General features: G+C 42.8%; 1 protein-coding gene across 2 annotated transcripts; it reads left to right on the forward strand.

The window, feature by feature from the left end:
• Positions 1-1,892: 1,892 nt before the first annotated feature.
• C3H1orf198 (chromosome 3 C1orf198 homolog) lies at positions 1,893-24,987 on the forward strand. 2 transcript variants are annotated; one of them, XM_075495854.1, is made up of 4 exons: positions 1,894-2,330; positions 10,396-10,446; positions 20,027-20,578; positions 22,505-24,987. In XM_075495854.1, the coding sequence occupies exons 1-4, from the start codon at positions 1,983-1,985 to the stop codon at positions 22,559-22,561; spliced, it is 1,008 nt and encodes a 335-aa protein (XP_075351969.1). In that variant the 5' UTR covers positions 1,894-1,982; the 3' UTR covers positions 22,562-24,987. The 2 variants fall into 2 exon arrangements, with proteins under 2 accessions (XP_075351970.1, XP_075351969.1); XM_075495855.1 differs by lacking the exon at positions 10,396-10,446 and having other exon boundaries at positions 1,893-2,330.
• The last annotated feature ends 760 nt before the right edge of the window (positions 24,988-25,747 follow it).

Raw genomic sequence — 25,747 nt, forward strand, 5'->3', positions numbered from 1 at the left:
CCCCAACCGTTTATCTATTAAGAATAATATTAAAGAAAGCAGAATGAGGGGGGGGAAAAATAGGCCAAGCAATGAAAACCCATTAATCTGAACCTCAGTATTGTGTGACTTTGTGATATAGTTTGAAGATAATAAAAATTCCCATGCAACTACCTAGGACAAAAGGCAAAACAGATTTAGTCTCAGATAAATCTTCTGACATATATACCTGGCTTTGGTAAGCTTGCTTTGCTTTTGTGGAAAGGAACTATGCTTCCTCCCCAGGAGACTTTGGGGAGTTTGGCAAAGCATTTGCTGAGGTACCACACACAAAGTTAGGACTTGATACAGGAAGAGAGAGTGTTTGTACAGTGAATGAGGAGCTGTCTCAAAGGGAGAGACAAGGTGGTGGGCTGCCAGGCGAGCTAAGGTTAGTAGTGTAGTTTGCCAATGAAATTTGCAGGTTATGGAAGGTTTGGGCGTGTTAATAAAATGAGGCACTGAATAGCAAGTTGGGAGAACTCAACGTTTGAAAGTACCTGAAATTATTTTATTGAATACAATTTCATCCCAAGTATTTTGTAACTTCCAAATACTGAGTTCCAAGTTTGAGTAACACAAGTTGCCACTAATAAAACTTGCTGCAGTCAGGTGGCTGTGGAGAAGGCATATAGAAACCCTCGCATATGCCAGGAAAGATACTCTTAGTCAAGATTTTTTTAAAGATGTTACACAGCACGGATGGGCTGTCCTCTGCAATACTGGTGTCCTGGGGAGTTCTGGGGGACAGCTCTGGCCACCTGTGGTCAATAAAGATGACTTCAGACAGCAGCAAGTGTGGAGAAGGGCCAACAGAATGCTGGAGCAGGGTGCTGGAGCAAAGGCTGACTTAACACAGGATCTCCTTGTAAGTACATTAGTCAGAAAAATAGGCTCAGAGTTAAGGCTAAACAGAACCCTACTCTTGACACAAGCTGGTCATAATGTTGGCAACTCGATTCAGAAAGTTGGAAGAGTTTGGTGATGAAACATTCTTTTAAGATGTTGGTGTTGTGCTGCAATTATTCTTCACTGACTACTTTCTACCCCCATTCTCCTAATTCATTGCACATGTGGAAGAAAGCATTCTCCTTCTTGCAGCACACCTAAGACCAAAAACCCCTAGTTATTTCAGCCTGTAGGAAATTTGTTTTACCAATATAACTAATGCCTGCTGTATGGACTTGTTACACTTGGGCTGCAACCTTTTTATTTTACTAAAATAATAGAGTCTTTGGCCTGACTTGCTGCTGAACCTGGTGAGTTGGACGAAATAGCCCATCTCAGAGATGACGGCTCTCCTGCCAGGAGCTGCTGGACCTCCTATCGTGTCAAGAAACAAGTAAGACTTATTTAGGAGTTGGGAAAGGCAGGTTCTTGGCTCCGGCGCTGCTCTGCCAGCTGAGGCAAGTCGTTTCCTGGTGCTCCTGGCCCCGGCAGCGTGGGAATACTACTGCTTGCCGCCTCTGGAGAGGAGGGGAAGGGCTGTGGGAGACGAGAGCTGCGGGCAGGGGCACAGAGGGCCGCGGGGCCTGGGAGGGCATGGCCGTGGCTGTGGCCGTGGCCGCGGCCGCGGCCGCAGCCTGGGACTCGGCTCCGACCCGGTCAGCCCCACGCCATCGACGGTAACGAGACCGAAGCAAGCTCGGGAGGCGGCCTCCCTCCCTCGCCAGCTGCGAGGCAGAGGGAGAAAGGCCGCCTGCCCCCTCCCCAGAGCGCCGGGCGGCCGGCGCCGCGGGGGAGGCCGTCCGGGGCTGCCGCGGGCGCTGGGCGTGCGGGAGGCGGGATGTGCGGGGCGGCGGCCGGCCTTTATAGGGAGCGAGGGGAGGCGGTGTTTGCAGAAGGGGAGCGGAGCAGGGAAGGGAGGAGGAGGAGGGCGGTGGAGGAGGCGGTTCCCGTTCCCATTCCCGCCGTGCGAGTGCGCCCGGCTCGGTGCGTGCGGCGCTGGCGGCGGCGGGGTGGCCATGGCCTCCATGGCGGCGGCGATCGCCGCCTCCCGCACGGCGGTGATGAACGGCAACCGGCCGCTGGACGAGCGGGAGCGCAAGCGGTTCAGCTACTTCTCCTCGCTGAGCCCCATGGCGCGCAAGATCATGGCGGAGAAGGAGCGGATCCGCGAGCGCTACGGGCCCGAGTGGGAGCGGCTGCCGCCCCGCCAGCAGGACGAGATCATCGACAAGTGCCTGGTGGAGCCGCACGTCCAGGCCCGCTACGCCGCGCACCGCGGCGCCGCCCGGCCCGCCGCGCCGCCCGCCTCCTACCCCAGCCTCCGCCTCAACACGGGCCAGAAGGTGGTGCACTTCGGCGACGAGGTACCGGCGGGCCGGGGGAAGGGGGCGCGGCGGGGCCCGCCCCGCTCGCCTCAGCGCCGGGGCGGGGGCCGCCGGCGCTGCCTGGGCGCGGCGGCTGGGCTGCCCGAGCGGGGCCCGCCGTGGCGGGGCTGGGGGCGAGGCCGCTGCCCGGCCCCGGCGCCGCCGCACGGGCGGGCGGCCGTAGCCTCGCCCCGGCCTCACGGCCGCCGCTGCCCGCGCCTGCCGCCGGCGAGCCGGCGCTCGGCAGGGGAGAGGAGCGGGCGTTTCTAGGCGTTGGCAGCGGGGGGGGTTGCTCTGGTGATGAGCTGTCTGTCTTCCCCCCTGCCGTGACTGCAGCGGGGCGGGATGTTACGCTGTCGGCGAGGGGACTTGGTCCGACCGTACAAGCAGGAAAGGCACCGAGTCGGAGTTTGTCCGCGATGAGCAGAAGTAACTCCGGAGCGGGTGTTGCAAAACGGGGACTTACAGAAGAGGCCGGTACCAGCTCTCCCCGAAAGCGGGGCATGGCCGTGGCTAGCTCTGGAAATGGTCCCTTGCTGAAAATCGGCTGTAGGGAGTCTTTGCACTGAATTACATCTCCTCTTTTTGTTTCTAATTTTAGACACAGTTAAAAATACAACACTGAAAACATTCCAGCTCTTGGTATTTTTGACACCTTAAAAAAATGCAGCCTGTTCCATGTCACATGCCAGGAAAAACAAGGGTGCGGAAAGACAGATGGCAAAAAGTATGCGTTTTGAAGCTTCTGAGAGCCATCTATCTAATGGTGAAGCGTGGCAGCCCTCCTAGAAATCCATAGGTATAAGGGTACCTGGTCCGAAGCGGCGGGTCATGTTATCGAGTGTGATCCCTTGAAGAGCAAGGTCTAACAGTGCTTGCAAAGACCTGACGGTGTTCTTCAGATACTATATCTCGCTTATTCTGCATATGAGATTTCCTTTGTTTTGTTTTCTTTTACATCTTGGTATTATTACAGAGCCAATATCTTTCACTATGTTCATATAATATCTTAAAGTGACCTATTGTTAATTAATTTATGTGGCTTCTACCAGAAAAAAATAATCTGCTTCTGCATTTGTAATCATCAATCCAATTTAAAGAGAACAGGGCTGCTTTTAGCCTCCTCACCAATATCCCTTGCAATGGGATTTGTAAGAAGCGTTCGAAGTACGTAGATACTCGGCATCATGGCATATTTGTGCTAGAAGACTGCTACCTGTGTTTCACCTGTCAGGAAGGTGTGACGATGTACCGCGCACACATCGTATCTAGAGTTAGAGAAGGTATGGTCAAGCTCAGTTCTGTTTAGTCTATGATACCAGAAATTCTGGATAAATATTTGCTGGTAATAGACTATAACTCCTGGTAAAAAAAAAAGAGGTATAGAAGGATGCAAGACAGCAACTTTGGTTGCGCAGGCAGCCTTTGAAAGGAAACCTAAACCTGAAGTTAGTTGCAAAAGGATTTAGGTTAATGACTGTGGAAAGTAAATGTTCAGCTTTCCCAGTCTCAGACAGCTCTCCTGTGCTTTCTGCTTTGAATTACGTGGATCCGGAAGGAAAGCAAGCATGTTGTAGGTTGTTGTGCTGCACTGTATGGAAATAATAATTTCCTGCTTGACAAAACAGCTAGAGAGTCCATCTGAAATTTGGCAAGGTGTTCTCTTTCCCATCTTCCCCCGAAATGCAGCTATGATACAAATAATGTTGTTGTTAGCATTTGCGTAGCCATTAACCAAAGAAAGCATGGTTCATCAAAATACTCAATGCAAATTGTTTAATTTTGGAAGCATCTGCCTCAACTGACTTCCGCCTTGACTTCCAAGCTGAAGTTAATGAGTTGTATTTCTGAAGAAAAGGGATTCCACTCATTTTGGCATCCTTCATTTCCATTTTAGTTCTTCCAACTGCACTATTGAGCCTTGGAGCCTTTCCTGGCTCCTCATCTGATAGCTTCCTCTCCCCCCGCTCCCTTGCTGGCATTCGACCTGATTCTTGGACATTTGCCCTGGTTCACTAATGGTTCTTCCTTGTCCTGCTGTTGCAGAGCCACTGCGGCTGGTCTCTTGCCATTTTGGTTCAACTTTCCAGGCTTGCAAATGCTTTGCCTACAGAGCTTTATTATCTTGCTGTCTTTTGGTCTGACAGCTTACTGAGCTGTACTACTGCTGTCCTTGTAAGACGTAGCTGCTGCACATAGCATGGTCACCCAGCCCTCGCTCAGGGCAATTAGGTTGGTCCTGGCTGCTGTCCCTGTCTCATGGCGTATGAGAAACTGGGGCAAGGAAACTGAGAGTAGTCTGCATACCTCAGAATCACTTGTTGATGTTGCAGTGCTTTGAGTGTGAGTGTTTTAGTCTGATGATGTTCCTGCTGACATCTGCTCCACAAGCTTCATGTTTCCAGCCGCAGCTCATCTTCCCTGTTAACTGATGTTGAAATCTGTAGTGATCTACCTGTGCTTGCCTAAGCATGGAAAGTTGATCTCTTTCACCTCCTGTTCTTTGGAGGACTTCGGAGAAAGCAAAACAAGCATGAATGCTGAAGATACTGATTTACCCATGCAGGACTCTCACCATTTGAGTCTCGTTTTCATGCATGTGACCACTTTGATAAGGTGATCCAGCGGATATATGTAGTGGTCTTGTATCTCTGGACAATTGGTTCCTTCTTTCTCGCCCCACCATTTCCCATGTATCTTTTCTAACACCAAACTCATCTGCTGAACTTGTAGCCCAGGACTGTAAGTTCTCAAAGTATAAGCATCTCTTACATTTTCAAAACACCTTTCAGTATGCTGGCTGTGTGGGAAGGCTGTGACAGAAAATAGATGTGCAGTAACAGGACTGTGGCATCCTGTAGCCATGATCCAGTCATTCCGTAGTGCTAGAGCACTGCGGCACCATGTGTGACTCTTAGCAAATGCCTAGAGTCAGCTGAGTGCCGCTGCTCCTTCTCTTCCGTTATCTTATCCTCATTGCGGCATTGCCAGTCATGGAGTTAATAACTGAAGCTGTACATGCACTGTGAATGCAGTTCCTAAAGAAGATCAGTGCCAGGACACCAGAGCTGCTTTTGTAACCTCCCATCTTCCTGTCAAAGAACCGAAGGTATTTTAAAAAGTCTCAAAAAGCTTGATGAAAGAAGTGGAAGTACAGGAATTGGGCTCCCTGCTTCCCCAAACAGCGTTTCTCTCTCAAGCACAGAGTTGGGTTGGGTGGCACCCAGTTCACTTGGCATCTACCTGTGTGCACCACGCTGTCATGGTGAGGATGCCTGCAACTGCTAACACCAGCCATTATGTGTCCACCATCAGCCTCACGGTGTCAAGCTAAGACTTCCGAGTTGAAACAGACCCCAGAATACACCAGCTCAATAACCCTGATGGGCTTGCAGGCATTGGTATTTTCCAATGCCTCCTCCTTTCCTTTGCCTCCTCCTTTCCAATGCCACCTCCTCCTAGTGAAACCCAGCATCTCTTGCCTCTCTATCTTCGGTTTTCTGGAGTCGTGTGGTCTAGGTCATGCATATATTTTTCATCTCTTTCAGACTAATAGGGTCATTTAACACCCCCAAGAAAGAAGTTTTGTCCTGTTTGCTGAAGATAGACTTGCTATTATTGCATATGGGCCCAGCACCAGGAGACTGTTGCTTCACCATCACTTTCTGTGTCTAGATAGCCCAGGCCTTCTGGCTGAGGGCTTTTGGAGGCTGTAACGTTTAAGCAGAGCTTCCTCTTTCCCAACAAGCCTTCAATTGCTGGCATTTCTCCATTTATGTCTAATGCTTGTAGTGGTAGGAAATAAGGTTAACTGAACAGAGGAAAATCTGGAAATAGAATCTGGGATTGAATATAAATGTAATATAAATGGGCTGGTTTTGAAATACACCATATATTATGAGCCATCATGAGGGGAATAGGTGGAAAAATAGCAGTGTGTGAGAGGCTAGCACTCTTTGACCACTGTAGTGATCAGCTTGTGTTAAGCATCTGATTTGATGTTAGTTGATGCCACCGGATCCTTCCTATTTAGTTCAGTGGAAGATAGTTTAGATATTCAATTTGCAACAAGTTCTAACTCTTCTCTTAATATTGTCCCTCTTTATCCACAAGTGTGTGACATACACATGGATTTAAGGTCTGATTTTTTTTTTTTTTTTAGTTTTTTTTTTTTTAAGTGATATTGAGTATTTGAGCAGTACTCAGCAGCTCAAAGAATTAGACCTGAAATAACTGAACTTTTCATTGAAGAAAATGCCATGTGCTTTAGGAAGTGGTAAACATTTTATGTGGAGGAAAGATGGGTAAGAGAGTTCAGTTAGCTTCATTCATCATCTTTTAATAGGGAAGCTTGACTTATCTACCTGAAGGCAGATACAGTATTTGTTTTGCTTAGCCTTAAGAACTTTGGCACCAACTTTTATCTCCTACTTAAAAATGCTTTAAAGCAACAAATATTCAGTACAGCAATAACTTTTATGTTGGGCCTGTTACGGATTTGTGCTTTGTAGAAAATGAAAAATGCAGGGCAGCTTTTGAGTGCAGTTAAACCCCAATAACCAGCAAGTCCTGTTCTGATAACGCTTCTGAGATGCATTTGTTGGTGGGTTTGTGACTGCCTGGTTACTGTCAGCTGCTCTGAGCAATGCTTGTGTCAGTATGCTGGCATGTTCCTACCAGTGTCTTCCATTTTGAAATTCAGATGCTGTTTTGCAACAAGCTGCCTACACACAGTAAACGTAGTTTGTGATTCTTTTTTTTATACTCTGCAGCTGGTGGTTGAAGTCAAGTGTATGACCGGATTTTTGCCTCTCTTTCTCTCTCTCTTTTCTTTTTTCTTTTTTTAGCTATGAAATATGTTGCATGAGGCCCCGTTTCTTACAAATAGGTTCTTTAATGCTGGTGAACAAAAGTTTATTTATTTGCCTTCTTTCTGGAAGAAGGCTTTGTTGTGTGCTGAAAACAAGAGCTGGTCAGATACGGATCTCTTCTAATGTGTGTTGATGATAAATAGCCTTGAAGCTTTTTTCTCTAGAATTTCCACTTGTAATTTACTTTCGTGAATATTGAAATAGTTGATGCTTTTGCTCCCATTTTCTTCAAGCGTGTGAGAACTTGTTTGTTCTACAGAAAGCAAAGTTATTTCTCAGATTTTGTTGGTGATGAACGTGAATCAGGCGCATCAGACAGGAAACTGTTGAACTATGTTGTTCTCCTGCTTCTCACTTGGTCCTCCGCATGTCCTCTGTGGGAGGGCACAAGAGGTGGAGGCCACAAACTTCCTTCCCCTCCCTGACAATGGACGGAACCTGACGACCGTCTCCTTCATCCTAGCTTCAAGTACACTTCAAATAACCACAGACATCAACTCCTTGAAGCTTTGTATCCTCAAACCATGTCTCATCCTATTTTATCCTTTGCTAGATCACATGGAAGATCTCTTGAATGTGGGCAAAGCTCATCAGACTTACTGGCTCTGAAGTGTGCTGGGCTGTGCAGCCTGAGATACAATGAGTCATCCTTTTAAGAAGAAAAATCTATGGTCCTTTTCTTTCAGGGAACTGCTCCTGCCTGACAAGTGTCTACTACATCCATCTTTTGAAATAATCTATGAAAATCTTAGATTTTTGTCTCTGACAAGAACTTTTTAACAACCCGTACCAAAATACTGTTAATTTGTTTCAGGAGCTTTTTGTCTGCCTAAGCTGGAGGTTGAGGTTACAAGTTGAGGTGCCAACAAGCGCAATGGCGGTTGAGAAGACATCAGATTCTATGAAGTGGGAAGCTGACTTGCTCTGTCCTGTAGCGAATGACATATCCTTGTGCACGACAACCTCATACCTTCACTCTGCCTTCCCCGTGCTGCTTTTCTGTCCCTCTGCAGGCAGCCTTTTGTCAGCAGGGCTCGCTCGCAGCAGGGGTGTCATTGCTGACTTGAGGATGCGCAGGGAGCATTGGGTGAAGAATTGGGTGAAGAGGTGTCCCTCCCAGTGCTGTCTGCATTTGCCTCAAATACAGGAAAATAAAGAACTGGCTGTCTCAGACCCAGGACAAGGATGGTCTTGGCTCGCTCCCAAATTTAAAACTGGTCCACGGCTGGTTTGCACGTCCTGTAAATGGCAAGAAGTCAGAGCTTCCTTTAAACTCCTTAGGTGAAACCCACTGACAGCTATGCCTACGTGTCTGGAGCTTTAAGGTGCTGTGACAGCATGTAGGAGTGTCAACCCTGCTGGACTTCATTTCTGTCCTTTACTGCTGTGGTTGAGTACCTTTACCTTCACCGCTATGGTCCTACCTTGTGTGTGAGACTCAGTCCAGTGGCTGGGCTCTCCCGTCTCTTTTCCCTCCTGGACCACGATTCCTGTCGTGTGCTTCAGAAATGAAGTGCCAACTCCACCAGTTTCAGAGGCAAAGGATACGGTCCTAAAATGATTTTGAAATAATTTGACACTCACCTGCTGCATCCCACCTAAGCAGTGTCTCATTCCCATGTGGTCAGCAGCACTCCACAGTGCAAATACTGATAGAAGTATTTCCCTTTGTTTCCCTTAAATGTTTATAAATATGAGTATCCATTTCCTGAAATGAGAGAACCTGGTATTAAACTTGTGTTCTTGGCAAGAATTCCCTGTACCAGATTTCCTTTTTTGGCCAGAATGTGTGGTCCAACAGAGCCAACCCTTTCCTTTTAGATGGTCTCTATCAACCCAGTTCTTTTTAAGAGCATGGGATCACCCTCATATATACCACAACTACTTTGCAGCTAGAAACCCTGTGTTTCACAGATGAGTAATAGTTGGAGAATAACGTGTTTTCATGTTTAGGAGATGGTTTCAGACACTTCTAATTGTGATTTCGTAGCCCTTGGCCAGCAAAGTCTACCTAGGGTGAAATAAGAGCAGGCAGATCAGGAGAATGCTATCAGATGTCTGAGAAATGTATTTCTATAAAGGCAGAGGTCAGAAATAAGAAGAAAAGGCAGTCATGGTAAGATGTGGGGTTCCTGTGGTAGCTTAAAACATGGTCTAGTTCTGTTATTCTTTGAACAGCAGGAGTGTGAAACAAGCACTCCAGGTCTTGTCCTGTCCTCTCCTTCCCTGTGCACAGTTACTCCTGGCCCTTCTCCTTCCATCCGCTGTTCCGACTCCTGTTCCTCCCCCGATGTACTGGGGTGGCCAAGCAGTGGTATACTCAGTATGGAGGGTGCAACTCATTACCTCTGCCAGCGTGAAAACCGATGTACAAAGGAGTCTCATCCACGACTAGGAATAGAAGTGTGATCATTTTGTTGCAGGTCTCGAGCAAATGTGAACAACAATTACTTACTTACTTATTTTTCACCCCTTCTTTTTTCGATGTGGGTCACATGTATTTCTGGAAGGCATGCTGTGTATGAAGAAAATATTTAAATTTCTCAAATCGGGATTATTTTCAGAAAAATAGCTTCTTAAAATAAGTTATTTCAAGTTGGGATTTTACTCTGAACATCGTGTGGTTCTTTCAACAGCACTGAATACTTGTTTCAGACTTGATCGTCGTTGAAGTGGCGTAATGATGTGTCTTGTCAGGGCTGGATCCAGCTGTGGCTTGGCCTGATGGACGCGCAGCTGTTTCGCTGCCATGCGACTGCCTGGTTGCACGCATGCTCTTCGGTCTGCAGAGGGGAGGAAATGGGACTTTATTTCCCTGCTCCTCTTGTTATTTCTGTCCCTGTGCATTGCTAGTGGCTACCAAAGAAAATGCCTAGTAGAAAACTGGAAATATAATACATTTTAAAGCTATTTGTAGAGAAACTGTTTCAAGAGGTTTAGACCAGGTTAAACCTTCATATATTTTGTAGGTTAAATTGGTATACTAATTGATAATCTTCCGCTCGGAGAACTTGCTTTCAGTCAGTCTTAAAATGTAATCAGTGCCCCCTCTAAGTAGCGCTCTTGCTTTTTAGCAAGTTCTGTGGTAGTGGTTGTTGTGCTTCCAGCAGTGCAATGTAATGTCATCTGTATGATGCTCCTGAGCAGGTAAAGCTGCTCTTCTGATTTTTAGTCATTCTTGAATTTTGTTTCAGGACATAACTTGGCAAGATGAACACTCGGCTCCGTTCTCCTGGGAGACGAAGGTAAATATGCAGCAATTTTATTCTTAAGGTTGGTTTGTCATTTTATACTGCTCCTTGTGCATTTATATTGTCTTCATTTTGAGACTTGATAGACTAATGTCATCTTTGCTCTGTGAGAGCTGTGTAAAGTGACCGTTCTGTGAATGAAACAGGACTGGCGTGCTTCGATTTATATCAACAGAAACACAAGTTGTATGTCATGAACTAATGTTCTGGCTTCAAGTGCAGGTGTAAAACTGATTCATTACAAATTATTTGATTTTTCATTGTAAACTTTTTAAACAACTTTCCATGTTTAGCAAGACCAGTGTCTCAGATATTGTGTAAACATAACCACATTTCACTTTTGAAGTCAGGAGTAAAGTAGCTAGGAAATGGGGTGAGAAAGGTACAGATATCTAGTAACTTCATTGGATTCTTTTGTAAAGCCTGTCTTACGCTTCATCTTTTTGTTACGTACTAGAATGTAATGAAACTTGTTAACCTGGGGCTATGCTAGAAGCGTTGTGTTATTTCCTCTCCAAAAAGCAGCTCTTTCAAAACATAATGTATTTTTCTGTGGTGGGTTGGTTTTGGGTTTGTTTGGGGTTTTTTTTTCTTGCTTTACTTCTGGTATTTTGTTAAAGTATGATTTACGATGGGATTGTCATAAGGCTAATACAGAGCCAGGGTTCTCCATCTTTCTGAACCTGCAGTGTGAGGAAATATAGTTGCGCCATATTTGTGGTGGGAAATCAAGTTTAATTCTTCTTCCTGAAGAAAATCTGGGAGCAACAACACAGCTTATTGCCTTTCTCAACTGGGCATGGTAGGCATGTTAATTTAATCACACGTTTCAGACTTTGTGTTTTCTGGCTTTATCTGCCAGAGAAAGCTGCTTCTCCCCTGTTTCTTCCATTTTTTGCCCTTGAACTATGTAGATAATCATGTATGAGCTTATGAATATAATCTTAGCCTAATGCAGAGTAATTATTTGGAAATGCCAGTGAATACTAAATTAATCCGGTTGACCCTAGACTTGTTGCCAGCCTTCCCTGCTCAAGGTCACTGCCTGTAGCCAGCACCCCATCTGTGCTTTGCAGGTGCTGATTAACCTATAACTTGATGTGACTCCTGCGTCCCTGCAGCCTACAGTGCTGCAGCTTAAGAGAAACCATTGCCAGTCTTCACTTGCTTTAAAACTCCCTTATAAGCTGTGGTGGTTCAGGAGCCCGTGGAGCATTTCTTGCAGTGGAAGCCTGGTAGCTCAGGCAAGCCCTCCTGTCTTTCAGGACCCTTAGAAGAAGCAGCCACTTTTAGTATGATACTAACACATGGTTGTACTTGGGTGAAGCTGTCAAGAAAAGAAAAGTAGTGAGAAGAGTGTGGACCTCATTGATAATAAGGTGAAATAAATCATATGTTGGAGACAGCAGTGTTGTCTCTCCCCTGCTTTTTGGTACAAACCCTAAAACTCAGTTTTGGGAACGTGACAGCTGTAACCGTATTTCTAAACTCTGTCTTGATAGGATTTTGTAAGTTCTGAATACTTGAACTTCCTGGAGATAGTGCTTCGTGTAATGCACTGACTAGTGAGCCATGATGAGATGCATCTGCACTCAAATGGATTTTCTCTTTAATTGATAGTTGTCTTCTCTTTTAAGTGCTTGTGTGTCTAGTGAAGTGTTTTTCAACCCAGCCTGTGGTTTATCCCTTGCTGATTAAGATTATTTTTACTATCCTCCCGGTGTCTCAAAATGAGGGACCGCAATGGATAGTTTCATGCTTTTCTGTAATGAATGGAGGATCACAGAATGATATTGGGACACTCGTGTGACTGCTGAAGCAAAGTGAGGTGAGGAGGCGGTTGCTTTAGAAATAATTGTCTCAGCTAATCAAGCTGTGCATCCCTCTTTCCCCCCTCCCTCCTTGCTGACCAGAGATAAAAGCTGTGCCTCAGCTGTAGGTTGAAAAGTTGCATGACCTTTTCCTTTAGCAAAACTCTGGAGAATCCATTTTGTCTGGCTTTACGGGGTGTGGGTTGGTTGGTTTGTGTGGGTTCTTCCTTTTGTTTTTTCCCCAGTGCCTCATATTGTGTCAGTCTTTCAGCCAAATCCTTCAACTGCTGAGTCTTCCATTTCTAAAGGTGGAGATCTTGCTTCGTGCTTACTCTTTGATCTCTTCCCTAACCTTCTCATACTTTAATAAGATAGTATTTAAAAGCAATTTCTCCATGAGGTACCAGCTGAGGAAAAAGTATCCTTGCCCAATCGGTCCAGCGTGGGGAAGCAGTGAAGAAACCTGAATGAGCTGTTTAATGAGGTTGACATGTTGTAACGCACGTTCGGTGTCTTGTGAGCCAGATCTGTTCCCACTGTTATTTCAGGCTGTCAGGCTCTTTCCAGTCCATGAGCTCTACCCCATGACGGGTTATTCTTTCCATAATGTTCTTTTCCCTGATCTCCCTTTAATGCAGAGTTTTTGGTTTGGTTTTTTGCATGTTATTGCTGTGATGATGAAATTCCTTCGTTCTTTTGCAGCTTTGCATGAATGTGCTCTGGCTTACCCAAGGAAAGGAATGTGGTGTTCACTTTCTGCTTTTGCAGGGAAGGAGAGAGTAGAGATGTAAATCAGTAAAACCAATAGACTTTTTTTTTAACATTGAGACTAAGCAAATAAAGCAGCAAGATCAGTATTTGCCTGTAAATAACTTCAGGAAAACTGAGAGGGTAGTGAGAAGAGTAGAGAAGAGGGGAGGGCATGTTTTCTGCAAGTGGGAGCCTCTTTCAGCTGTTACAGTGATGCCAATGGTGATTCCAGTTGATTAGGTACGGACAAATTTTTCTCACAGTAGCTAGTGCAATGGATTCCCTAGTTCCGTGGCTGTCAAAGTTACCCAGAGAACAGTCTACTAAATTGCTGTCATTTTGGGCAGAACATTGTTGAAGGGCTTGATAACTTCACTTCTGTCAAAAGTAAACTTTCTGTGTTCTCTTTTTAAACACAAATGCGAGATATGGCTTAAGTCGTTTGTATCACAGCAAACACTTGCATGAATATCTCCACCATTTTTAGCTGTTTGATGTGTATTTAAAGTTCTTGTCTTACCTCTTTATTTTTAAACCTTCAAACAAGGCAAACAAAGCAGAAATACAGTGTAAATTGCTGAGTTAGCTGTTAGATAGCATTTAAAATACTAATATTTTTAGTAGAAAACTGTAGCGCTTCTCAGAAGGAAAACTACTCGGGAACCAACGAGTTCTCATGGCACTGCAAATAAGCTGAGATTTTAAAATTAGAGGTTGAATTGGAGGGAGTCATTTGGTTCATGGGTGGAGCCCTCATGAACATAACACATCTTGAAATATGGGTTACATTTTTAACTGGAGCTAAAGCCAGGTTTATGAATTTAGGGCATTCTATTTATGGCTTCAGGTTGAAGTGAGATGAAAGCTGACATTTTGGCTGAGTTTAGCCTTTGAGGTTTCTTGGTTTGTTTGAAGTAAAAATTCAGTGAAACTCAGCATGGACCCCAAGATATAAATGGAAAATGAGAATCATGACTGGGTTTGGAAATATAATTTCTCTGCAACTTTTCCTGAATTCAGAACTTTCTGGTTTTGGTGTGGTTTGTTTTTTTTTTTTTTAATTAATTTAGTAGTGGGCAGAAAATTATAATTTCAGTCTGCCACCTCAGCTAACGCATTGAATGCACAGAGCAGCATGGGAATCGGTTTCTAATTCATGCTATTAACTAAAATAGGTTTTATTCCAAATGCTTAAAATTGACACATGCACATCTAAAAATTTGTTGGTCTTGATACAGGTAGAATAGTTGGGAAGGTAGCTTTAGAGAGTCCTTTTTGTACTTTTTTGCTTTTTAACTCCTGGCTTTTTCCTCCTTCAGCTCTATTCTACTTTCAACAGGCCCTCAGAGATTTGTTGAAAAGAGAAATCTTCAAGGTGTGTTTAAAAACAAACAAACAAAAAAAAGCCAAAAAGAGAAAGTGTCAAGCTTCAATCCCTTCAATAATCTGATTGCTGCCTCCCTATGTGAATTCCCTAATTATATTGCTACCTAAGTGATCTAATCCCAGCGATGATTTAGAATGAAAAAAATTATGTTGCACTTACGAAAAATGTGGTTTGCAAACTATTTCCTTTATCTGAGACTAAACGACAGTCTTCAATATCCTTCTTTGTACAAGTCCTAGTTGGTTCTGTGTTATTTGTTGGGGTTTTTTTAAATAGGAAGAAAGTGGCAGAAAAGGTTTTTTTTTTTTCCTCCTTCCTTAGCAGCCTGATATTGGAATTGTTTGCTACAAACTATACTTTGGTGTGATTATTGTTATCAAACTGGCATAAATGGCAATGCTTCCTTGGAAAGAAAGAAGAGTGATGCCTGAGGGTTTGGGTTTTCCCTTTCCTTTTTCATCTAGACTACAGATGTTTAAAATACAGTGCTGTAAGACTGCTGTTGACTATTAGTTCTTGAGCAAAAAAACCCCAACTTGTGGTAATAGTAGCTGTGTTCAAGGTTTATTTTAATTTGCGTGGCCAGATGTTCTCGGCTAGGGATTCAATTACCTGCATCAATCTTAGACAGTTGTTTTTGAGCATAAAACCATACACATACCAGACACTGGTGTATGAGTTTGTTAGTATGAGTTTGCTCAGGCTAACCAGTAGCAGTGGCAGACTAGAATGTTGTTCACGTCACCAAAGAGCAGATCCTGAAATTTCCTCCGAAGCTCCATGCTATGTATCTTTGGTGTTGTCTTTCTGTATGGACTAAAATAACTTAGATTGTTTTTGAGTGCTTTGCTCTATTTTTGCCCTTGCAATTGATCTCTGCTGACCTAAGGATTTCTTTCTGACTCTGAAAAGATCCTGAAAACACCCACGGTGTGCACAGGAAATAAAGCAAAAACTGCAACTACTTTGGGTCCCCTATTTATTTTGGTTTTGTCCATTCAGCAAAGCAAAATCATCTTCTAAATCATTTTAAACTTGGCTTTCTTACCTCTACATATATCGGGCTGTGCTTAAAACAAGTTGCTTTTGACAGTGTTTCTGCAGTCTTTGTCTCAACAATTTGGACTTTTCAGGCTGCCAAGCAAAACTATTTGTTTTGGCTGTGTTTGCTTGACTGTTTAGTAAAATACTACACATTCCTGATGAGTGAATAAGATGCTTAAAAAAAAAAGCTTCTGGGTTCTTTGTGGTCATCTTGTTTTTAATATAGACTTATGAACTGAGACCTGATTTTATACAGTATTATTAAATCATTACGTTCTTAGTGTGTGATGCCTCTCTTTTAGAATACATTGTTTCCCATGAGTATATACAGCCAGTAACACGATTTGGTGGATTACCCCTGCCTTGAGACTGAAGTTAGGTCTAAATTTTTTAATCCAATAAATAAAACTCCTGAAGACCTTAATATGGTCTTTTTAAGGAAAGATGGACACACAACTTCCTAAAACCTACAATTTTTAATATTACTTGTATTTATTAGACAGAAAGATGATCCAAGACCTAGGCATACTTTATTTTAACCCTTGCAGTGGTTTGGGACCAGAGGGATAAGACTGAAAGGAACACAGACTTCCAGGTTTGCACTGCCTCAAAATACTACTTAGTGTGTGCTTTCACACGTACTCTCTGTCCCCCTCTCTCTCTTAATGTGTTGAGAATAACTTGCTCTTGCAATATCTTGAAAATACTACTGCTGTTAATAACTTTTATTTGAATTCTGATAAATTCTAGAAATTGCAGTTGGGACTGTACTAGCCTGTCTGTAAACCGTCCAGACTTTCTGGGCTGAACAGTTCCCAGAAATACAGTTTGGACAAATGGTAGGAAAAAGAAAGTATTTTTATTTTATTCCTTAGATGGGGAATTAAAGTACATAAACTGCAGCTCATTCGAAGTCATACAAAATCTGTGAAACCAGCTGGGGACTGAAACCCCATCTCTAGAGTCCCAAACGGTGCCTAAATGACAATTCACTTTTGACCGTCAAATCTTACCGCAGTGTTCAGTGTTTGCTTCCCCAGGGCGGCCGCTGGTAGAGTGCCACAAGTGCAGTTCTGCTGCTAAATGCTCGAGTGCGCAGCCGCAGCGCACAGCAGCTCTGCCTCAGCCCGAGGAAAGCAAACACGCGGTACGGCCCTTTATGGACTAGCTGCTACCGTAAGTTTGACTGGGGCCAGGAGAGATGTGCATCAAGATATTTGCACGGCTGGCAAACCTAAAGGAAAAGGAAATTTTTTTGGGGGGGGTAACTGTCTTTTAAATGTCGTTTCCTTCCCTCTCCTGCTGACGCAATCAATTGGCAATTTGCAATCTGATGCAAGAAATTGAGAGCAGAACGCTAATTAAACTCACACTTTTAGTGTCTAGTGACTCATTAGAACGTACAGTACTACTCATGACTTAGATGTCAGCATGGAGTGTTTCACACGTGGGTCTTCTCCATCTCTGTGTGAAATTATCTCCTTACTTATACTGCTGCTCTGTTGGGTTTTTTTGAGGGAGGGAGGGCGTTTATTGTATTTTATTGCCAATTTTGTGACTTGAAAGTTATTGCATATTAATAATTTTCTTTCATCAGCTACATTTCTTAGCGGTTCAGATGTCTTAAGTAACCTTGAAAGTCAAATAGAAGCATTATGTATTTCAAGGAAAATAGAATAATTTGTGACTGGTCCACAGAAGTTCTTGGCTTCTCGAGAAAAATGCTAGAAGCAGAATTATACATCTGACCTCTTGGGGCTGTATTTACATCATGCTGAGACGCAGTGCTTTCAGAACCTGTCGGGGTAGTCTTGTCGTCTTTGCCTTCCTTGGGGGACAAAGCAAACTCCTGAAGTATTTTCATTCAGGTTATTCCGTGTCAGGTTATGAGCTGCTTGATCTCCAAAGCATACCGTGACACAAATATGCAATCTTAAACGTTGGGTAGTCCTGTCTTCTGAAATGGAAAGGTACACCCCACGGTCTCAGTTCTAAAAAGACAAAGAGAGCATCCTCTCCAGAACATGCATCCGCGAGCAGGTTGGCAAGGGTACAGCTGTCTGAGTTTGTGCTGCAGTGCCACGCTCTTCTCTACACTAGAAGCCGTCTGCTGCTTCCAAACCAGACCTCTGAGTTGATAATTGGACCCATACAAAAGAACATAAACCGTGACCACTGGTAGTGGCTTTTGCTCTACAGCATAAGAACTTCCCAGGAGGCCTGCGTTTGCTTGTCTATCTTGCTGCTGTTGAAAGGGAAAGCCATCTTGTTGGGTTTCGTTTTCCTAATTTTTGTTCTGACAGATCCCTGCTTCCCTTCCATCAGTGTTTTTCCTGGATTTTGTTTCCGCCACTGTTCTGGTGGATCTGGGGCTGTGATGGCCCCTCTGCCCTCTGGGCACTGACCTTCCCTCTCTCTTGGGCTGGGGGGTGAAGGAATCATTTTACTGAAACTAACTGCTGCTGTGGTGGCTTTTAGCCACTGTCACCTCTAGTGTGAGCCCTAGGACAGGCTACTCGGAAGAAAGACGACTGTTCAAGGCTAGAAAGTAGCACTGTTTTAATTCCTACAAGACAAGGTACTTAAGTCTTCCGAGATGGATTCCCCCCACCCACCCCCTTGGATATTGGGGAAGTGCAGGTCTATTTTATATTGTGTTGTGGGGTTTTTAAGCTGGGATTTTATCAGTTCTGAAGTCTTAAAGCATCCTAACTTCAGGGTGGTAAATCTCTATTCGGTAGTATTGCCAAATGAGCTTAGGGAAATAAATCCCTATATTTTAATACAGGGAATGGCAGTCACTGTAAATAATCCTCAACACCATTGCATCCATAGTTCGTTTATGCAAAATTTATCTAAGGAAAAATCTACTGCTCTTAACTTTGTCATGACTTTTGTTTAAAAAAAAAAATTGAGCACTAAGGTTTTTCCTCTTATTTTTTTGCAGGCAGGGTGGGGTGTTGAGCTCTTTGGTAAGAGTTGCATGTATCCTTGCACTCACCTTATTCTAGCTGAGCTATAATTACTTACAGCTTGTTTATGTTCTGCATCTTTTGATAACACCATATATTCTTAATGAAAACATGGAACTTGGTGCTTCCTTGCCTATAACCTTGGAAAAATACCTAATGTATCTAATTCTTTAGAAAGGTCAGATGTTAGTCCACGAATCAAATTATGTGTAGTCAGCTGCTGACTGTTTAAAAAAAATTGTTTTATAAATAATCAGTTGCTGAGTTAACATTTGCACTTTGATGAGAAGTTTCTGAGCGTTAAATACTAGGCCTGTGAGAGCTGCTAGACCTAGAGTCCCTTTGAACTTAACATGCACAGTAACGTAGGACTCGAAATCAAACACTCCTAGTGAAAATGATATGCAACTAGGACTTGTTTTAGACTCAGGCACATAGATGCTATTGCAGTTTTATTCAGGAAAGGCCAGGTATTGAAGTAGAATGGGGAAAGCATCACAAATCTGTAAAGAACTGCAAAAGTATCTATTAACTGCTTGTAGCAAAAGCTAGTATTTGAAACGTCCTCTGAGTTTTTTCAAAACTAATCAGGCCCATAATGACAACAGCGTAGCTCTAACCATAAATGCAATTTTAAATTTATTTATTTATTTATTTATTTTCATTGTTTGTTTCATTTTACAAACAAAAGTCTAGACATGAGGTTGTTCTGTTCTGGTACTTGCTATGGTGCTGTGCTCCTAAATACAGAAATGCTTACATGTTCCTCAGAGTGAAATAAGGCTTAACTTTTATTAGCCTAAGAGTGTCCAGCTAGTTGACAATCAAGATTACTGAAGTGGTGGTAAGTAAAATGAACATTTTGAAGTACTGCTTGCTTTTGGGTGGCTTTTGCAGGATCTGTATCATGCTTTAACTGTGGTCACTTGCTTCCTTGACCCAGTGTTACCTCTCAGAAATGCGTACAGCTATCTGCACTGCAAGGAAAAACAAGACAAGGCTCTGAAATAAGTGAAGAACTGGTCCTGCTGGAGTTGTTTCTCTCCCTTCAGAGGGGCGTTAGAATTGCAAAACCCACTTATCTGTGCATACCCATTACATCTAATCCTTTGTCTTTGAAGTAGATGGAGTTGTAACATGTTGCCAACTATTTCAAAGACCATAGTGGAAGATTGCCTTTTAAACTACACTGTAAAGCTTCTTTGCTTTATATTTTCCTGTAAAACATCTATGGCTTTCAAAATGCATCCACAACTGTTCTAATGTTTTAGTGCCGCTATTCTAATGTTTTAGCACTGTGCATGCTATGCACTGCTGTCTTGGATGGCACTGAGTAACTCAAATACGATTGCTTTCTCTTACTCCTCTGCAGCAGGTCTAGGACTCTTACGTTTGCTTGCAGTTCAGATTTTAAAAAATTATTATTTTTATGTAGCTACAAAGATAGACATTTATGGAGAAAATAAGTTAGCTTGCTGTGGTATCTACTGTCTGGGAGTTGCCTAGCTGTGGGCAAAGTTGTGTGTTACCTATATGCACCAAGATCTGTAGTTCAAAACTGTGTCTTTGTGAAGGGCTTTGAAATACCGTTTTTCTTTAACCCTGAACAGAGTCAGATGGAGTTCAGCGTTGCGTCTCTGTCCATACAAGAACAAGGTGGTGCCCAGTTGCAAAATGAACAGAGGCAGCCCGTTAAAGCAGCACCTGGTGTCCAAGTCCCTAAATCTTCTCAGGCCAATAAGACCCCTGGCTCTGATGGGTTGATAGCATCCAGGAAGGAAGAGGAGTCCTCTTTCTGGAAGATAAATGCAGAGCGCTCAAAGTTCGAAGGAGACAAGTCTGAGTTCCAGTCCCTGACCCCCAGCCAGATCAAGTCCATGGAGAAAGGAGAGAAACCCCTTCCATCTTTTTACAGACAAGAGTCTACTCCAAAGGAGATGGCAAAAGCTGAGAAGCCCAGCATAACTAAACCGGAGAAGTCTGTTGCCCCCAGCCTACCTTCTGTTTCTCCTGAATGGGAGAAACCTCGACCCACTCAACTCCCTGCTAGTTCTCTAGATGACTTCTTTCTTCCTGACCCACCACAGGACCTGGCATCTTCTAGGACAAACAAGGAAGATACTGATGGTACTATACTTACAGATCCACAAATGCCTGGACAGGTAAGGACTGCTATATCCACTGTCCTTAGATTTAAAAACTGTATAGCACATTAAAATCTGACAAGGCTGCTCTGGAAGATTAGGGACTCCATAAAGCATTAAGCCATAGCTAAGCTTGCTGGCTTTTTATCCTGCAGATTTAAAGAAGTCTATTTAACCAACATGTTAACTGCTATTGTTTGTTTCAGTGAAATATTTTTTGATGTAGTAAAGTGCATAGGATAAACACATCATTTAAATATAATGCCAGAAACACTGACATGGCATCCAGTGGCTAACTGACAGCAGGCTACCTAAGAGTTTGGGGTAAAGAGCTTGCTATATCAAGTAAAGAGGGTTTTTTTTCCTTGAAACAGCAAAACACTTAATGGAAAAAAGAAGGTTTTTAACTTGAAAAGTAGATAAACTAGAGTCTAGGATACTTTATTGGTACACACAGCATAGCGGTGAATGGCGAACTAGTTTCTCAGCTGTATAAGCGGTAGCACAACAGCCACTTCCCAGTGCTTTGTCCAAGGCAGCTGGGCTGCTTTCAAATGTGTTTTCTCTTAAAGTCCAAAATGGAAATGGAATGAGCTTCCAGAATTAGCCTTCTCAATGTTTTTGTTTAATAAAAAAACCCAAACAACCCAACAACAAAAAATAACCTTAAGCAGCTCAATAGCCAATTGAAGCTGTTTGAAAAGCAGATGCAGATCTGTGAGAAAAGAAAGGGAACAACAGGATATGACACGGTGAGGGAAAGAAAAGGAAGAGATCTGGAGGCTGTGAAGTAGAGAAGAGGAGTGGTTCTTCAAACAGAGCTGTGCAGTTCTGTTTGGAATCTGTAGCATCACTCTGGCATAAGCCTGACATATTACCGTATGCTGTAAGCATGCCACATAGCTTTTTCTCTACCATGTTTTCCCAACAGTGGTTGTTTAAATTCAGAACAAGATGATGTAAGGTCAGAAAGATGCAGGATGAGGTAAATACTTGCAAGAGAAGTAAGTGGCAGCACTTAGGAGAGAACAATACTTAAGCCACTTCAGTATTTGGAGCCCTATGTTTAGTTATTTTTTTCTGAAGCTAAGACATAATGCTTCTTGAGCTGTTTTGCTACTAATTGTGACCATGGTAGTCCTTTAATTTTAGTTAAAGGCTTTATCATGTTTTCCTACAAATTAATGGTTTGTTTAACAAATTAAACAGTTTTAATTCCTTTGTGAATGTTTTCTAGCTAACTGAAATAGTTCGAAAAGCCTGATTTTTCTCTCTATGGAGAAACAATCCTCCCACATCAAAATGTGAACAGAGTAGCAGAGAAGATAGTATGGTAGAATTTTCTCATTTCCTCTTTTCTGGATTATCTTCCCTGGTCTGGGGAAGAGAGCCATGCTCTAAGGAAGAGAATCCAGAGACTCAGCTGTGTCCCTTGAGTAGTCTTACTGAACACTTAAAATCACCTTAAATGTCACGGCTAAAAGTGCAGCACTGCAGAGTGAGCATGTTCTTGATAGCCTAGTAAATAACTTGTCAACAAACTTTAAATTGTGTAGTTTTCTGGAAACAACTGGCTGTCATTGCAACAGGCAATCCATTGGATTAGTGATGCTTACAGTCTGTGTTTGTTTCATTCTTTGCAATTCCCACTCTAGTCTAAAAACTGATCTTTATGAATTTTTCCATGGGGGAAAAAAAAACCATTTTGCCTGCAGACCACTACAAGAATTGTATTTTCATCTGGAATTGCCTTTTTGGTCATTGTGAGTATTTTTCCATGTCTAGCATTGTCTGATGTAGGCTCTTAGGTATCCTAGAGCAAGGTGAAGAGCTTGAAATATTGACAGACAACATTTTAAACTTTCTTTTGTATTTGGGCAGTCAAGTACTGAGTTTGTAATACCTAATTAACAACCGCATCTTATTTCTTTTTTTTCCTTGCAGACTAGTACAAGCAATGTTATCTTGAAGACTGGCTTTGATTTTCTAGACAACTGGTAAAAGATACTTCCAAGTAGATCAAACCAATTTTGGGGAAGGAGTGGAATATCTTTCTCCTTGTATGTTAATTTACTAGCATCTGTGTCTTTTTCTAGAAGTAACTTTCAAACTCTTAAATGTTGCCTTTGTATAAACTTTTGTAATACCATATGCGTTTTTGTTTTTTAAACAGTGATAGAAGCGTGGTTTCATTTGGATATTTTTTTAATATCTGTTAAAATTTTTAGTAGCTACTGTATGGAGAGTATGGGAGAAGTTACCGTACACGTTAAAGAAAAACAAATGAGAGTCTCTCTATCCTAGAAATGGAACCTACAGGAGCAGATTGCTGTTGTCAATCGAAACCTTGCTAGCATGGCTTGTAAGAAATAGCGTTGCACATGCAATGGTTCCAAATAAGCAAATAATTCCATACTTCAGATAACTAGCAAAAACACTATGAAAAATAAGCATACAGAAGAATTGCATTGATTTCTATATTTCATTTAGTTTGAAAGTAACTTTTGTATCACTTATTTGAAAACACTTTTCTTTTGAAGAGGCCAAAGGCATTGCCAAAATGATGGATCCAAAGAAGCACTGTGTTTGTACCCTACAAATCTGCTAAAATAACATAAGAGTGTTAGAAAAATGACCTGGGGAAATGATAGGTATTTCTGGTCTTTGGATTAAAGACTTGGGGGTGGGTGGAGGGGAATGGGACAACACCTAATGAATGGGAGAAACTGTCTTCAGGGAACACAAGCCTGGTGATTTCACTGCCTCCTTACTAGAGCATAACTCTTCATAATAGTAGTGCTGGAAGTACAGCACCGGGAATTGCCGGAGTGTAGATTACCTTTGCGTCAGGAAACCACTATGTTTATGGGAGGTCATAGCAGTATAAAGGCTTCTTTGTTTTTTAAGCAGCTTATCGTCTCAAGGACTCATCAACTTTGGTGCTTTTTCCTCCTTGTGGGTACATTCTCTTCAGCGTTCAACATCTGGGTTACGTTTGTTCCAAGGTGCAGAGAGGCATCTCAAGGTGGCCCTCAGCAGACCTGCCTCCAGTTCTGCTTTGGAATGATCTTTGTTTGGTGTTTAAAATGTAGAGAACAAGACTAGCTGTCGTTTGAATCTGTCGTCTCTGAAATGCAGCATGATTTACACACTGACTCTCACTGTGTTTACCTCACCTTGAAGCCTTAATTTCCCCTACGCACAGCCGGTGACTGGTCTGCTCCAATGCCAAAGGTTTGACCTTTCCCTTTACCTCAGCAATAGTCCCATAGCATCTGTTTGGGGTAGAAGGCAAAACACAGGGCTCTAATGGGTCCCAGCCAAGGCTATAAGAAGGTCACCATCTCCTAGACCATAATTGTGCTAGGCTTCTCATGGATTACCACTTTACATTTGGTTCAGTTCCAGGGGCAGTTAAATGTGCAGAATTGGATGCTGCAGGATTTTCTTCTGCCTGTTACAGGAAGAGTTTGAGATGTCCTGGAAGAATCCTTGCCTCTAATTGCTGTTCTCGTTGCTCTGAACAAGCAGAGGATGCTGACAGAGCATTAAAACTTACTTGTCCATCAAGGAAAATGCTGTAAGCTACCCCCTTCCCCCCCTCTCCTCCCCCAAAAAAGAAAAAAATAGAACCACCAAGCCCAAAACCTCCATTTTTTCTAGTGTTTTCTTAAAAGGTTTCTTAGCTTAAGAGGAAGATTGCTACAGAGTATAAGTCATTGCATAGCCTTATTTATAGACTTCAGAAAGCTTCTTTACATGCTTCCTGAGATGTACAAACTCCTGTAATTCGTGGATATTGTCTCTGCATTCAGCAGTTCAGAAAATACTTGTTGTTTCTACCAGCCTGGACTTTACTGCTGGTTTTTTCTTAGCAGACCTTTTTTAGCATTTGCTACAAGCATCCAGCATTAATACATTTTAGAACAACTTCAGCGCAAATTCTTTAGGTGTATAATTAGTATTGACTTGCACCTTCTTTTCAAAGCTGACAAATGTTAACCCTGGGGTTTACAGTTATCATTGAATCTAATTTTCTGTACATTCAGCTGCTGAAAAGTTATAAATCCAACGTGAAGATGCGCATTCTAATCTTACTTTGATATGGGGAGATCTGAAAGCAAAGTCTCCTACTGTTGAGGAGTGTTATTTTAAACCTCTGCTAAATACCTTAAAGCTTCTTAGGGAAGAACCTGGGCTGCCTCTCTCTTCCATCGGCTAACTCGACCCTAATACACATTGGGACCAGCTGGTAGAACATGCTGCAGAACTTTTTACTTGTCCTGGTAGGTTTTTTCCTGTGCTTTGACAAGAGTTGATGCTCCTTCTTTCTTTAATATGTTTTTATTAAACATTCTTACAAAAAAATTGTACTTGGTCACATTTTATATTAACAATGTTTTAATAAAGTCACTTTAAATAGAACATTCAAGGCTTTTCTGCTGCTTTGTGTATTGTCCTTTATACTTTGCCCTTGGAGTTGTTTGGGGCATCTTGAATCTGCCTGAGAGGCAGCCAAGAATGATCTGGTCTAGAATTTAGAAACTGAATTTTTCAGATCAGGGGGAAAAAAAAATAATCAATACACTGCAGCTGTTTTTCAAGCTTTTAATTGGGGCCGTTTGGGGAAGTATCTTTGCTTTATTATTTTATCTGATGGCTGGGGACAGGATGAGATTTGGGATGTTTTATAAAGACTAAAATCTATTTGTACTTCACTGTAATAGACTTAAACCTACACCCCCACCACCCCCAATATCTTCAGGTAATCCAAAGCAGTATCTGGATCAATATTGCAGGAGCAATTTGAAAACTGTATGTTGTGGTTTAACCCCAGCCGGCAACTGAACACCACGCAGCCACTCACTCACTTCCCCCAGGCAGGATGGGGGAGAGAATCAGCAGGGTAAAAGTGCAAAAACTCGAGGGGTGAGATAAAGACAGTTTAATAGGTAAAGCAAAAGCCGTGCACGCACGCAAAGCAAAATAAGGAGTTCATTCACTGCTTCCCGTCAGCAGGCTCGCTGTACTTAATGCAAATGACCAGAACTGGCAATGACACACTTTCAGGCAGTTGTCCTGTCCGTTGATGGTTACGTACGGGTTTTAAAAGCATGTCACAAAAGGAAGATGCTAGCAGAGGCCGGCAGGTAGTCTCTTTCTGTCTTTTGTCTTATGCAGCAAGTT

Source organism: Mycteria americana, chromosome 3 (assembly GCF_035582795.1).
Source record: "Mycteria americana isolate JAX WOST 10 ecotype Jacksonville Zoo and Gardens chromosome 3, USCA_MyAme_1.0, whole genome shotgun sequence".
In the NCBI taxonomy this organism is placed as follows: domain Eukaryota; kingdom Metazoa; phylum Chordata; class Aves; order Ciconiiformes; family Ciconiidae; genus Mycteria; species Mycteria americana.

Coding starts and splice junctions, on each gene's coding strand:
- C3H1orf198 (XM_075495854.1), top strand. CDS start 1,983: ATGGCCTCCATGGCGGCGGCGATCGCCGCCTCCCGCACGGCGGTGATG. Junction 10,447..20,026: donor CGTTCTCCTGGGAGACGAAG/GTAAATATGCAG, acceptor AACCCTGAACAG/AGTCAGATGGAGTTCAGCGT. Junction 20,579..22,504: donor ATCCACAAATGCCTGGACAG/GTAAGGACTGCT, acceptor TTTTCCTTGCAG/ACTAGTACAAGCAATGTTAT.